Here is a 14422-nt window from a genome sequence, read left to right as displayed (position 1 = left end):
TAGAGTTGGAGAAAGGGTGATAGGACACAGCCAGCAGTTTCTGCTGTGTATGAGGGAAATGCACTATGCTGTGTATGTATTTCTGAAATCAGTATTTCCACTTACTCTGTTTTATGCTTTATTTTCTGTTTTATTATGCTCTATTTCATTTTTTAAAGTCACCAAGATCACATGGTATCATAAGTCACTGTGGAAGATGACCCATGATTTGGAAAACATTGCTGTAAGGCTGCTCTGTCAAAACCAGCCACCAGGAGCCACGCCAGCTATCAAGCCCTTGAAATGGGGCTAGTCTAAATTGACATATGCTGTAAATGTAGAATCCACACCAGATTTAAAAGTTAGTATGAAAAAAGGGATGTAAAGTTTCTCATTAACAATTTTTATATAGCTTAAATGTCAAATGATAATATTTTGGATATACTGAGTTAAGTAGAATATGTTATGAAAATTAATCTGTTACTTTTGTTATTTAATGTGGCTACTAGAATACTTTAAATTATATATAGGAGGCTCACATATTTCTATTGAACCACATTGATCTAAGCTCTAGATACGAATGCAAAACTCATGAATATGAACACTTGAATATCCCACAAGCACTTTCTAAAATCAGACTCTGTCTTCCCAACCCTCCCCCATTCTGTCCTCCTTGGCTCCCCATCCTGTGATTCCTCTGTTTCACTCAGTTGAAGGCAACTCAGTGACCAGCCAGAAAAATGGAAAGGCACCTTCTCTTTTATCCATCATTTTCATATATTCACTGTACACTTTAATATCACCTCTTAAAATTATATAAATCAGTCAACCTCTTCCCAATCTCTTTATAAATACCCTCATTCAAAATACCATCATCTCTCCCCTGTGTAACTGTACCAACTCCGAAATGGTCTCCTGTCTCCTGAATTGCCTCCTTCCTGTCAATCTTCCAAATTGCAGTAAGAGGGATCTTTCCTAGAAACAAATCCATACAAGTCACTCCTTTCGTTACTCCCCAAACACCTTCGTAGTGCCAGCAAATTCCTTTTCCATTTGAAGCCAGTGTGTTTCACTGCTTTTCTAAAGGCATAGGCATTTTCTCCTGACCAACACTTTTTATTCCCCTGAATGCGTCATGATTGTTCTCACCTCCAGGGCTTTTGTATGTGTCATTCCTTGTGTGCTTAGAATACACTCTGCATCTCCTTCTTTCCTCGGCTAACACGGACTCATACTTCAGAGCTTAATTTACATTTTATTTTCCCTTAGATTTCCTTTCCAAGGCCCAAGTCTGGATTATGTGTCCCCTCTTATGTGCTCCTAGAGCATCATGAATTGTTACTAATGTTTGGCTCCTACATTTTTATTGTGTATGTATTTGTCTGCTTTCACTCCCACAATATAAGACCTTTTAGTACACATACGTTTCTACATATTTGGACATTCTGACTCCGTAATTTTGCCTGCTAGGCTCAACAAATAAAAGAATCAAATAATTGGACAAATGGATGGATGGATGAATAGAAGGAATAGTTTATATAATTAAAAGCTGGTGAGGAGGCATATTTTGAAGGGGGCATATTTAGAAGACAGTACAAAACGTGTGTGTGGAGATGGTAAAGGCAGTTGGGATCTTAGGCACACAAGTCAAAGCTTGTTTCTGAAGTTCTGCTATTTGTCCTTTCATCTTTTTACTTTTGAATACAGGAAAAATTTTCCCTTACCATTCTTGCAGGGCCTGGCATTTCATCTTCCATCCAGTAATATCCCTAAGGACAAAAGCCTATTAGCTTAATCCAGTATCATTTCCACAGTGTGCTACTGAGTTCTGAAACCGCGTCAACATTTAAGGTAGGCATAGCTAATGGGGGACTTGCAGGCGTACTGACCTGTAGTGCAAAATGCTTTTTGAGCCTGTCCAGTGTTGCTTAAATTGTAGCTTCCTTTGCCAACCATTCATGCAAGAAATGTGAGGAAAGCCATAAAAGGCACGGTGGGGAAGTGGAAGAAGGGAGTGAAGGAGTGGGAAAGCCGATTAGCTGTTTTACAGTAAATCCCAGAGAAAGTGAGCACTAACGGGAAGGTGGATATTATCCCTCTGGGAATTCGCCTCAGACCACCAGCAGTTAACCTTAACTGTAATTAGGCTCTCGTGAGCGATGACCCCTTCACAGCGCCCGAGACCTTTACTTTGTTTAGGCACCTTGTGTGGGTGGAACTTCCTGTTTGCACAGAGAGCAGCATAAAGCCTGGTCGCTCGGAGGACCGTTTGGGGCCAGACCAGCTGCAGGGAGTAGGGCGCAGTCCCGTCTGGTCTCCCCGGCGCCTTCTCTCTGCAACATGGGGAAGAGCAAACTCCTTCCTCCAAGTCTGATTCTCCTCCTTCTGGGCTTCCTGCCTGCAGATGCCTCAGTCTCTGGAAAACCGTGAGTTTCACACAGAGCGTAAACTTAGAGTCCTTTCCTTTATTTCAGATTCTCCTTTATTCGACTGCTTTGTCTTTCCTATGAAACTGTCACCCTCTTGTCCCTAAGGTCTCTTCTAACGATCAGATTTCATAAATTTAGTTTATTTATTCTTAGCCTTTTTTCCCCAAAACTCTGGATCTCTGAATCTCTCAATTCTCTGGGGGTATACAAAGACATTCTTAAGGGACTTGGGAACTGATACTCTTAAAGGAATCAATTTGCAGAGCCCCACATGCATACTGATAACACTGGAGACAACGCTATCAATCCTTTCTTGTCCCCCTTTTCTTAATTTAAGCCCACTCTCCACTTTATAAGAGAAAGACAAGTATCCCCCTCAATCAGATGTTACCAAGGACACTGTCCTGGTGTGGGGGTGCGGGGAATACAACTCTCTGGGGTGCCAAATAAAGGAACAACTGGGACTACTTCTGTTGATGTTGAGCAAAGGACTCTACTGATGGGGGGAAAATCCTTTTGCAGATCCTGTGGTGACAAATTATGTTTCAACGGAAGAGCTGCAGGAAATACCTACTGATAGATAATTAGCAGCTAGTCTTGATAATAGGGCCCTGGATGGTTTTTGGAACGCAGTGCAGAAAGGATTTCAAGAACTGGAAATGATATAATTGTTTTTATCTGTCATTTATTTACTTTCATGTGAATAATTTTTCACAGCACTGATGTCTACACAAACCAAAAACAGCAACAGAATTAATGTTAGAATTAATTCTTCAAAATACTAGCAAAATTAATTTTTGTTTAATTTTGAAATAAGGGATATCCATGCATGAAAACAAAAACAGCTCATCATTCTCATTAAAGATGTGCTTCAAACGTACTTTGGTTTTATATCTAATATGTCTGAATCATAATTTTGTAAAGTATTTGTTTTGTTTTGATCAGTTGTATACCAGAAAGAATTTTAAAAATAACTCAATCCAGAAGAAAATGTTTAACATTTACAACTTTATGGTCAATTAAATTTAAAAGAAGAGTTGAAGTTAAATTTATGTACTCACATGTAATATTGCACATTTATGTGTGTATATATACTTGCTATTAAAGAAGCAAGAGTGATCCATTTGAAGCATAAAAATCTTAGGATAAACTTTTGTGTGGTGTCAGGGAAATTCAAGTTCAAGAAGGAAAAAGGGAAAAATGTTAAGTTTCTGATCATCACAAAAAGAACATTTTGCTGCATTTTTTAAAATAGGTCATGTTGGGTACCTTATCAGTATGATATTTAGGGTTCCATGGGAAATGTAAAAAGAGTAATCTAAGTTTTAACTTAAAATAACATAAAAAATAATACCTTTTGCTCTTTTTAAACCATACGACCAAAAAAAAAAAAAAAACATTTTCCTGAAAATATGTAAGAAATGCAGTGTCTAAAAATTAGGGATTCTATAAGCAAAAATGTTTGAAAACTACAGGGTCAAAGAAATTATGTAGGAGGGTATTGGGAAAGTTTCTGTTCTGGTGACTTCCCAACTTCCAAAATCCAATCACTAGACCATTTGAGGGTGGAACCGTGTCTGTCAAAGAGTGAAAGGCAAACATTTAAAATGCAAGCAGCAGCCAGGGTGAGGTAACACAGTAAGATTGCATTAGTGTCTTACCACAGCTGACACTTTAAACTGATGACTCACATTCACTGAGCCTCAGATTCTGTATCTATAAAGTGGAAGCAAGTACTTGCCATACCATTTTCACATAGTTGTGAAATATATATATACACGCACATGCATATACATATTATATATTCAATATGTGTATTTAATGAAAATACTGTAAATTGGTCTTTGTAGTGTCTCCCTTGAAAGCTTTCTTGCTTTTTTTGCAGCAATCCTAATGTAAATTAGATGTATGTGACTAAATAAATTAGCCTATTTTTTATTTAAGTTTAGATGCTCACATATTTGGGTTCATTAAAATGAGGTATACCTGCAAATGTTAATCCATTTAAGATTCACTTCAAGTAAAGTGTTCCCTGCCATGGTGCTGATATTGGAAAGAGGAGTGATTTTCATGCACACCATGCAAAAGCAGAAATCATGATTATCAGTTTGCCTTGTCTTGTTATAGAATTAATGATTGTAACAATAATTGTGAAGGAAAAAAAGTGCTGTTGACAAGTGTATCTCCCCCAACACTGTCCTAACTGGACTCCCCCTTCCCAGGCAGTATATGGTGCTGGTCCCCTCCCTGCTCCACACGGGGACCCCTGAGAAGGGCTGCCTCGTTCTGAGCCACCTGAATGAGACAGTGACTGTAAGTGCTTCCCTGGAGTCTGTCAGGGAGAACAGGAGCCTCTTCACCGACCTGGTGGCGGAAAAGGACTTATTCCACTGCGTCTCCTTCACTGTGAGTATGGCTGCTTAACATGCTTTACTTGCTTCTACTGATCAGGGTCATAGCGATCTGCAGGTCAGTCAAATTAAGGCTTTGAGAGCCTGGCAAGCACTTCAGGAAGGAATCTAAATGTAGGAAGTAAGGTAGAAATGAAGAAGCGATGCACCAATTTCCAACCAGGAGAGACAAATCTTTATAGGCAAATGAAAACTCAACTTAATAATCAAAGAATATTCCTATTAGCCAGAAAAAAAGCAGCATGCACTAGACAAAGGGAAAGTGGGACTTTTCCTTAAAATTAATGTGGGAAAAATATTAATGAGCATTCGAGTCCAACGCACAACGTAAGCTCCAGAGGTGGACTGACTGAACACATCACCCCACACTGAGGGTGAAAATCATGGATGCTACCTACCATAAGCAAAAATCCAGTATCTCTTCAGAGCTGCCCATATGGAAAATGCTTACAGGCTGCAGCCCATAAAGTAGTGTAGTTTTTCCTGCTCACAGCCTGAAGATATGTTCTACCATGCCCTTTTAGCACGTAACACCCACTTGTGGAGTTCAGCATGTAATTGAATCAAGGCTGAACTGGCTGATCTGTTAAAGATGTGGGTCTCTTTAACATCTTGTGTTCTGTCTCCCTGCTTGTAAAATGACAGATGTAGTTCCTGTCCATGCCAACTTTCTCTGGTGAGAATGGGGAAGTGACTTTAAAAGGGGCAAGATCTCCAGGGAGCAGTGGAATAGCGGGTGGGGGATGAAACTTGGGAGACTGAACCGGTTCTCAGGATCTCTGCTATGTTCCAGATCCCAAGATCTTCATCCAATGAGGAGGTCATGTTCCTTACTGTCCAAGTGAAAGGACCAACCCAAGAATTCAAGAGGCGAACCACAGTGGTGGTTAAAAACACAGACAGCCTAGTCTTTGTCCAGACAGACAAATCTACCTACAAACCAAGGCAGAAAGGTATGAAGAGGTCTACAGTCAGGACAACTTCCCAAAGGAAAGATCTGCCTCCCATGATTATTTCCAGTCAAAGGGCCCATAATCCTGGTTCCTTAATAGTTTGTCTTACGAGCTCTTAGGCCCCGTTAAAGGTTTCTGGGACTCATGGAAAACATTTCTGTTTCAGTGAATTTTCGTATTTTCTTGGTGGATGAAAATTTTCACCCCCTGAATGAGAGGGTAAGTCTCCCCATGTTTATATAGACTTCATTACCTATAGAAACAGGCTGGGAGCCTGCATCTGGTGTTGAGGGGAAGACCAGGGAGAGATAAGGTATCACTAAGAGTGATCTCTGGCATTACAATAGCACAAGATCCCAATTTAACATAGTATCCCACTTCAGGAGAGTGGTTGATTCTTTCGATCTTGGTACTGTTACTTGGTTAATTGTCATATTATTAAACTTCTTTTTAGAAAGTTCTCTACTAAGCGAATTAGAAAGATACATTAAATAGACACACCTAAACCGTCAAATAACTTAAATTCAAATCACTTCTCAATGATTTAGAATCTTTCTAAACACACCTACCAAAATCTCTTTCACAAATAATGTAAAAATATGTTTCTTCATCAAAACTAACACTTGATATTAATGAAGAGAAACAACATTCGAGTTTAATGCAGACTTCACACCAACGTCTTAATTTTTCTCTCCCAAATCTATTCCTCTACCACATTTTCTTACCTCAAAAAGAAGGAATTATTTCCTTCTAGCTCTAAGGGAAAAGTTTAAGGCATAGTCCTTGGTACTCTTTCATCCCCACAACTGCTTCATCAAGAAATTAAATTAGAGTAAAATACATCCAGACTATTTCTTATCACCTAAAATGTTACAGCCTGATCCTGGCCAATATCATCTCTAAGTAAGACCATTGCAACAGCCTTGAACTGAGGTCCTAGTTTCTATTTTCACTCCTCTATCCAAAATCAAACACCTCATCCATCACTCTATCAATTCAACCTTGTTTTATTTCTAATTCTTGACACTTAGCACTACCTGATATATGTGTATATATGTGATATATATATAATATATAAATACATATTTATTTGTATGAAATATATATTTTTATGAGATTTTTATATTTGAGATATATATGTAACATACCTTAAGTATATAAATATCAACTATCAATGCTAAATCAACATCAAATTATAACTGTATCAATATAAAAAATATCAAATATGTATATCTCAAATATATATGTATATTATACGTATGTGTGTGTATTTCTTACAGATCCATCCCTATTAGAATGTAAACTCCATGAGAGCAGATATATTGTTCTTTTGTGTGTTGCTATATGCCCTAGAATATAAAGGTTTATATAACCTGCTTTATAATCTAGAATGATAGTTTTTAGAAATAAATAAACATTGATAGTAAGGAGCTATTCTCATTCCTGCTTATTTTTAGAATTACCTAAGAATTCCAAGACCCATATCAATATTTGGATCTGAACATGGTCCCTTACAGTTATGTTAGTGTTTTTTCTCAACCTGTAAAATTTCATAGCAAAGTAGTGTTTTTCACTGGGATGCTATAAGCATTTCAGTAATGCTGGTAAATCCCATTCCAAATGATGGCAGTGCACATAAATGTTTGTTGCTAACAGCCTAGTAAGTTCCTAATATTATTTATTAATTGTTTACAGTGGACTAATTCAAAGTTTCATGAAATTGAACTGAAGTTTTTCTGTTTTACTACTAATAGGTTTATTCCAGCTAATGCTGTCTTGCTTATAAATCAGAATTGGGAATATTTGAGAACAATGCTAAATTTTTCTTTTTCTTTTGTCTTTCAGATTCCACTAGCATACATTCAGGTGAGCAGAATGAAACATTCCCTAACCAGAAGTAAAGTAATAAATTTAGAAAAAATGTTCTTATCTGAGAGGTTCTTAACAATAGCCCAGAAACTTGTCATTAAGAGAGAAACCTTCAAATGCATATAGTGCTACATGGTTCTAAGTCATCTCCCCTTCCTCTCCCTCCCCACTATCCCATCTGCCTTCTTTGAGGAGGACACAGGAATTTCCGTAGATTTCATTCATTGTCTCAATGCGCCAGGCTCTTTTGTAAGTTATAATCACTGTCTTCTTAGGACCCCAAAGGAAATCGCATCGCACAATGGCAGAATCTCCAGTTGGAGAGTGGCCTCAAGCAATTGGCCTTTCCGCTCTCGTCAGACCCCATTCAGGGCTCCTACAAGGTGGTGGTTCAGAAGGAATCAGGTGGAAAGGCACAGCATCCTTTCACCGTGGAAGAATTTGGTATGGTTTACAGAAAAATGTGGAACATTTTTCTTCATTATCTAAACTTCTAAGACCTAGGATATGAGCTTACTGGGAGTTTTTCCATTGGGCTTGGAGTAGAATCAATTGTATCTAACTCCAGGGAAGACCATGGGTGGTCTGTGAATATGACTTCATATAGTTTGGTTATTTTTGTAGCAAATTTTAATCTCAAAAAAAAAAAAAAGTAAAACATCCTTGTTTAGAAGACTTTCATTATTCATTAAGGTTACAGTGATCTGTCATAGTCCTTCATTCAGAACCTCTATTTAACAGTAAGGTGAGTATATTGGAGAATACAAGTACCTTTTCAGAGCCCTAAAATATTACTAGGGAATTGTTACAGAGAACCTAAAAATACTAATTTGCCAAAAGTTGAAAACCCACCTTCCTTTATCTCCAATGACAGTGCTTCCCAAGTTCGAAGTGCAAGTAACAATGCCAAGGATTATCACTATCTTGGAAGAAGAGGTGAATGTGACAGTGTGTGGCCTGTGAGTTTATATTTCTAAAATTCTTTTTAGAGGACTTATTTAAAGGAGACTCACTATTTGGGATATTTTGATTAGTTTCTCTAGAGAGGTGGCAGCACAAATACCTTAAGTACATAGGAGCATCACCATTTCTAGAACTTTCCTCTCCTGTTGTTTTTCTATTTTTCCTTCTAATTTTCTTTCATGTCCTTACCAGCATTATTACTACCATGGGGCAGGCAACTGTTCCTAGAGAAACTACGCTACTCGAATTGATCCTGAATGTGACACAAACACCCAGGATAGTATTGATGGGTAGTGACTTTCCCTTCCCCAGACTATAGAGAAAATTCAATCTTCGGCGTTATCATTTGCCTGACTTTGTTTGCTTAAATAATGGAAAAAATAGATTCGACACCGAATTTGTAGAGATAGGCGTATTACTGAAATCTCATCTAACTCATTGGTTTACCTTTTTTTGCCATTTTTACTGATGAGACTGGACATGCTTTCTTAGTATGGTCCTTTCCAACATTGAAAATTCATGTTTCCAGGGTCCTTTTCTCCCATCTCCAGTGGTCCAGGAAAAGCACTAGCAGGAAAAGCACACAGAGTGGAGAAACCAGTGCTGCGTAAAGACCACATATGTACTGCACCCCCTATTCAGCTGGGACCCTGCCCCAGCAATGTCTCAGATCAATGGCCATCAAGTTCCTGATCCCACATAACTAGAGAGCCAGTACTCTTACAAATAGAGATATAGAGGCTATTTTTAATAGGGAAGGAAACAGATGCCCTCAAAAGCACATCAATCATCAATGACATATTTATGGCACAACCCATTTTTGTGAAAAGTATAAACAAGTATAACTCTATATAGAAATGTTTACACAGAGGAAGAGGGTGGTGGAAGGAGAGATACTATCTCATTAATAGTTTGTATTCCTAAGTAGAATTGAGGGTGTTTTCTTCTTCTCTTTGTTTTGTTTTGTTTGTATTGGGCTTTTTTTTTTTTTTTTGCTATTAAAAACAGGTGTAGCTTTGTAAGAAATATTTTTTAAAAGATGAAGTTGGAAATAAAAAATTAAGGAAGAAAGACATGATAAAAGAAGACTGAAGTAAATTTCAGCATGTTGCACTGGAGATTTTTTAAAAGAGATGGGTCATTACTTAGTTTACTTGCCCTGCACCCAGTGTGAGCCCAGAGATTAGAGGGAAGTACAGAGAATAAATATACTATGCTAAAGCGGAACTATAAATAGGTAGAAAATGGGGATGTTCAATGCCTGCTTTGATTTATTTGGCAATGTTCTTACAACAGATACACATACGGGAAGCAGGTCCCAGGACACGTGACTATGAGGGTGTGCAGAAAGTTCAGTAACCCTTCTAACTGTTATGCTGGAGAGTCACAGGCTGTCTGTGAGAAATTCAGCCATCAGGTAGGTGGAAAACTATTCCGTCTAGGGACTAACAATGGAGGCACTGTTGATAAGCAGTGGTGCCAACTCAGGAAGAGAGCAGTGTGTAAGAGAATTCTATGCTAACTATAAGAGTTCTTAAAATGTCAGTGATTCTGCACAGTAAGATTTGTTTACTTCTTGGAATTGTCCATTGCGGGTGTTCTTCGTTCACCAAGTACCCAGAATGATGGAAGCTGAGCCATCTCCTAACAGTTGCCATCCAAAGCCTCCTTGGACATCCACTTGTATGAAGGGAGGAGAAAAACATACACCTCTTAACCATCTTGGCAGGGAAGGGTGTTGGGTTTGCTCTATGAGCAAGAACTTGTCACATGGCCCCACCTAGATGCCATGGAGGTAAGGGAACAGTCCCTGCATGGGTGGCCACTTCTCAGCCACAGCTATATACTCTAGGAGGGGAGCCAGGTTTTGGTGACGCATTAGCTGCCTGCTACAGTAAGATTATTCAAAAAATTTTAAAGCATTTCTATCTCTTTCACACTAGGGAATATCAGATACTAAGGAATACACCTGCCAATTGTAAACCAGCACTGAGAAATGCAATAATGATTAATCCCTAGGGAGTTCTTACAGACAATCCCTAGGCTGTATTGTCCCCTCCAAAAATCCCTCCAAATTAACTGGCCACTGACCCGTCCCATGGTGTGTATCTCTTTTATTTTATCTCCACGTAGCTCAACAGCCAGGGTTGCTTCTCTCAGCAAGTAAACACCAAGATCTTCCAGATGAAGAGACAAGGGTATGAAATGAGACTTGAAGTGGAAGCCAAGATCCAAGAAAACGGGACAGGTTTGTGGACCACCTGGCGATGGGAGAAAAACAACAGGCATTGATGTATTTATTTATTTATCTCAAATTACAAACTGACAGGGAGGAAGCAGTGTAAGAAGTTCAGGGAGATCATCCTTCCAAGAACTTACGTTTTCCTCCTTCTTTTTCAGAGGTGGAATTAACAGGCAATGGGGCCAGTGAAATAACAAGGACCATAACCAAACTCTCATTTGTGAAAGTGGATCCATACTTTAGACACGGGATCCCCTTCTTTGGGCAGGTGGAGTATTTTTCAATTCACACATCAGACCTAAGAAGCACAGCATAGTCTGCTAAAACCACACCTGGTTAATGTTAGCTGTTGATTAACAGAACCAAAGGTATATAACCACATAAAAATGAATCTGTTCTGTAAATATGAAATATGAAACCTCTAAAATCATTTTAAAGCACTATCAAAATGAGAAGGTTGTTTTTCTCACATTTGGAACAGCATGGTGTGATGTCAGTCAATCTCCTTTTCATAGTTTACCAGGAAGTCTCAGATTCTTATGATATTTTGGCACAAGAATCTCAAAATTCATGTCTAACACTAACTTTGGGTAGAAATGAGTGGGTAGGTGGCTTTAATTTTCACTATTCAGTATAAAAGATTCTACTGTACCTAGTGTTTCTTTCATGAATATTACATTACCTTTTTCTATAATAATATTAAAAACAGTACACGTAAGGGTAAAATACTGCTGTTAAAGTTCCTATATTTTAAAAATGTATGTTTTCTCACAGATCTACAAGTCTATTGTTATTTTTCTTTTATAAGAAGGTATGCAAATGGATCTTTCTGACTCCAGAGTCTGAGGTGACAGTTATGTGCCTCAGTGTGTAATTGCTGTGTAGTATGTTCTTAATGGGAATGTTAGATGATTTCAATTGGGCTACACTCCACAAAGGAGTGGTAGAGTAAATTGTAGAATGTTGTGATGTTATGACAGCGAATATATTCAGAAGGCTTTGCTCACTTCCTAAAATGATAGTCCATTCTTTTTTAATTTCCTAGAATTATATTGTACTTCCTGCTAAATAACTACCCCATGAGTCATAAGAATCTCTCACCAAAAGAGAATTGGAATTCCATGCCTAGCCTTGTCTTGGAACACAGAGCTGGCATTTCAATCTCCCAAAATGTTAAAAATCTAGGTTGAGAAGCAGGTATCATATATAGAACAACTACAGAAGCTCACAGGACAATGTATTAGCAATTGCTCACCTGTGCACTTACTGTACTTCAGAACACTAATCCGTGAAAAGCCAGTGGTCTACCACAAAATAAGTGTTTGCGGTTCAATTAAATTTGGCCAATGGGTTAAAAATGTTCATTGTTATATGACTCTTGTACTCTGTGTCTCTCCAAGAGTTATACATAATACCCAGCATTTCCAAAATATTCACCAAGTACATTTTTCTGATCACCCCTATTATGATCTCCATCATTCTCTCTCCCTTTACACTGCTTTATTTTTCTTCTTAGGACTGATCACTACTAATTATTATTTATACATTTAGTTAGCATCTGTCTCTTGTACTAGACTATAAGCTCTATGATAGAAGGAACTTTGTTTGGTTCACAGCTACAGTCTCAATGCATGGAACCATGTCCAACATATAGGACACACTCAATATACACTTGTGTTAAAATAAGTACATTTGCTGCCTATTGGATATTCGCCACATTACTGATCCACTGCTTTTTATCTTCAGGTGCGCCTCATGGATGGGAAAGGGGTCCCCATGCCAAATGAACTCGTCTTCATCACAGCAAATGAAGCGAACTATCACACCAACGCTACCACTGATGAGCACGGCCTGGTGCAGTTCTCCATCAACACCACCAACATTATGGGTACCACCCTCACTGTCAGGGTAAGTTGGGAAGGAAGTTACCAATGACATGAAGTAGTCTTGGGGAAAAGGTTGTAACCTAAAAGTGATAAAAATGTCTAAGTTGTGTTTAGTCCTTTGGAGAGAAAAAAACTAGAAATTAGAAACCAGTTTGAGGTTAGCTTTGAGCAAGTTTACTAGAAGGAGGCAGTGTAGTGTAATAGACAAAAGCATGGTTTCTACTTATACATTATTGGCAGGAAAGTAAAATGGTGTGACTGCTCTGCAAAATGGTATGGCAGTTCCTCAAAAAATTAAAAATAGAGCTACCATAGGATCCAGTAACCCCAACTTCTAGGTGGGATTATCCAACAAAAGCAGGGTCCTAAAAGGATATTTGCACACCCATGTTCATAGCAGCATTATTCACAATAGCCAAGAAGTGGAAGCAATCCAAGCATCCGTCAACAGAAGAATGGGCAAACAAACAGGTATATAAAATATACAGTGGAATAAATAGCATTCAGCCTTACAAAGGAGGGAAATCCTGCCACATGCCACAACCTGGATGAACCTTAAGGGCAATATGCCAAGTGAAATAAGCCCATCAGACAATACTGGCTGATTCCACTTAGATGGGATATCCGAAATAGTCAAGGTCAAAGAAACAGAGGGTAGAATGGTGAGCGCCAGAGGCTGGGAAAGAGGAGAAATGAGGAGTTATTGTTTAATGGTTACAGAGTTTTACTTTTGCAAGATGAAGTTCTGGAGGTCCGTTGCACATGACTTAACACTACCAAACTCCACACTTGGTTAAGATGGTACTTTTATGCTGTGTGGTACTTCTACAATTAAAAAAAAAAGTGAAGGTTCTAGAATCAGATCAATCTGATTAAAATCCTGGCTTAACTCTATATTAGGAGCAAATTATACTTCATTTCCTTACAATGTATATCCTTATCATTTCCTTTATATTTCACTTCTTTATCTTTTAAATGGTACTTCTTGGAGTTATTATGAATATTAAATGAAATAATTCATGTTAAAACACTTAGTAAACACCCTTTAATTGTTAAATATTATTACTATAAAGGCCCACTTTAACATCATTACTTTTTTTCAAATATATACAGTCCATAAACTATTATTCCTATTTTATCTTTGTCCCGCTATTCTAATATGCTCCAGATTTTTGTCCATACCCATATAACTAAACTTGCTTAGAATCCTTTATTCACCAGTGGAAATGGAGATGTACATTTATAGGTGTATGGATATACAACAGATATTACATAATAATCATGATGGAAACCCTGCCTGTCATCTTTTTTCATATAAATATAAATGAGATAAATAATATGCTTTAATGATTCAGCTTTAAATAAATGGCATAAAAGCCCATACCTCTAATAACTCAAAATTGAATGTAAACTCTTTTATTCAATCAAGAAATGTCTTGAATGCCTTCTAAGAGCAAGGCAATGTGCTAGTCCTGAATATGAAAATATTATTTTTAAATGCTCCTGCTTTTTGATGATTTATATGTTATCCTTAGAACATACATTGAGATTTGAACAAACTGTTTTGCTGACACAAGGATTCACTCATGCCCCTTGGGAAGTAAGGATGAGGAAGGGGAAGCTGGAAAGAATATGGGAGAACTTCTACCTGGAGAAAAGTTGAAAAACAACCCAAATAGGGCCTGGGAAG

The 14422-nt window shown here is 37.9% G+C and overlaps 1 protein-coding gene across 1 annotated transcript in view; it reads left to right on the top strand.

The window, feature by feature from the left end:
- The first annotated feature begins 2016 nt into the window (after positions 1-2016).
- The window catches only part of A2M (alpha-2-macroglobulin), a 36763-nt gene continuing 24357 nt past the window's right edge, over positions 2017-14422 (top strand). The window contains exons 1-11 of the mRNA XM_036909902.2: positions 2017-2405; positions 4631-4814; positions 5613-5772; positions 5939-5991; positions 7618-7638; positions 7917-8085; positions 8516-8600; positions 9901-10021; positions 10738-10852; positions 11005-11114; positions 12593-12754. Coding sequence (XP_036765797.2) covers positions 2320-2405; positions 4631-4814; positions 5613-5772; positions 5939-5991; positions 7618-7638; positions 7917-8085; positions 8516-8600; positions 9901-10021; positions 10738-10852; positions 11005-11114; positions 12593-12754 — 1266 coding nt within the window. The 5' untranslated portion in view covers positions 2017-2319. The remainder of the gene's footprint in view (positions 2406-4630; positions 4815-5612; positions 5773-5938; positions 5992-7617; positions 7639-7916; positions 8086-8515; positions 8601-9900; positions 10022-10737; positions 10853-11004; positions 11115-12592; positions 12755-14422) is intronic.

This window comes from Manis pentadactyla, chromosome 14, assembly GCF_030020395.1.
Source record: "Manis pentadactyla isolate mManPen7 chromosome 14, mManPen7.hap1, whole genome shotgun sequence".
Classification (NCBI taxonomy): domain Eukaryota; kingdom Metazoa; phylum Chordata; class Mammalia; order Pholidota; family Manidae; genus Manis; species Manis pentadactyla.
Note: the sequence above shows the minus strand (reverse complement) of the source record. Positions and strands in the feature narration are given on the sequence as shown.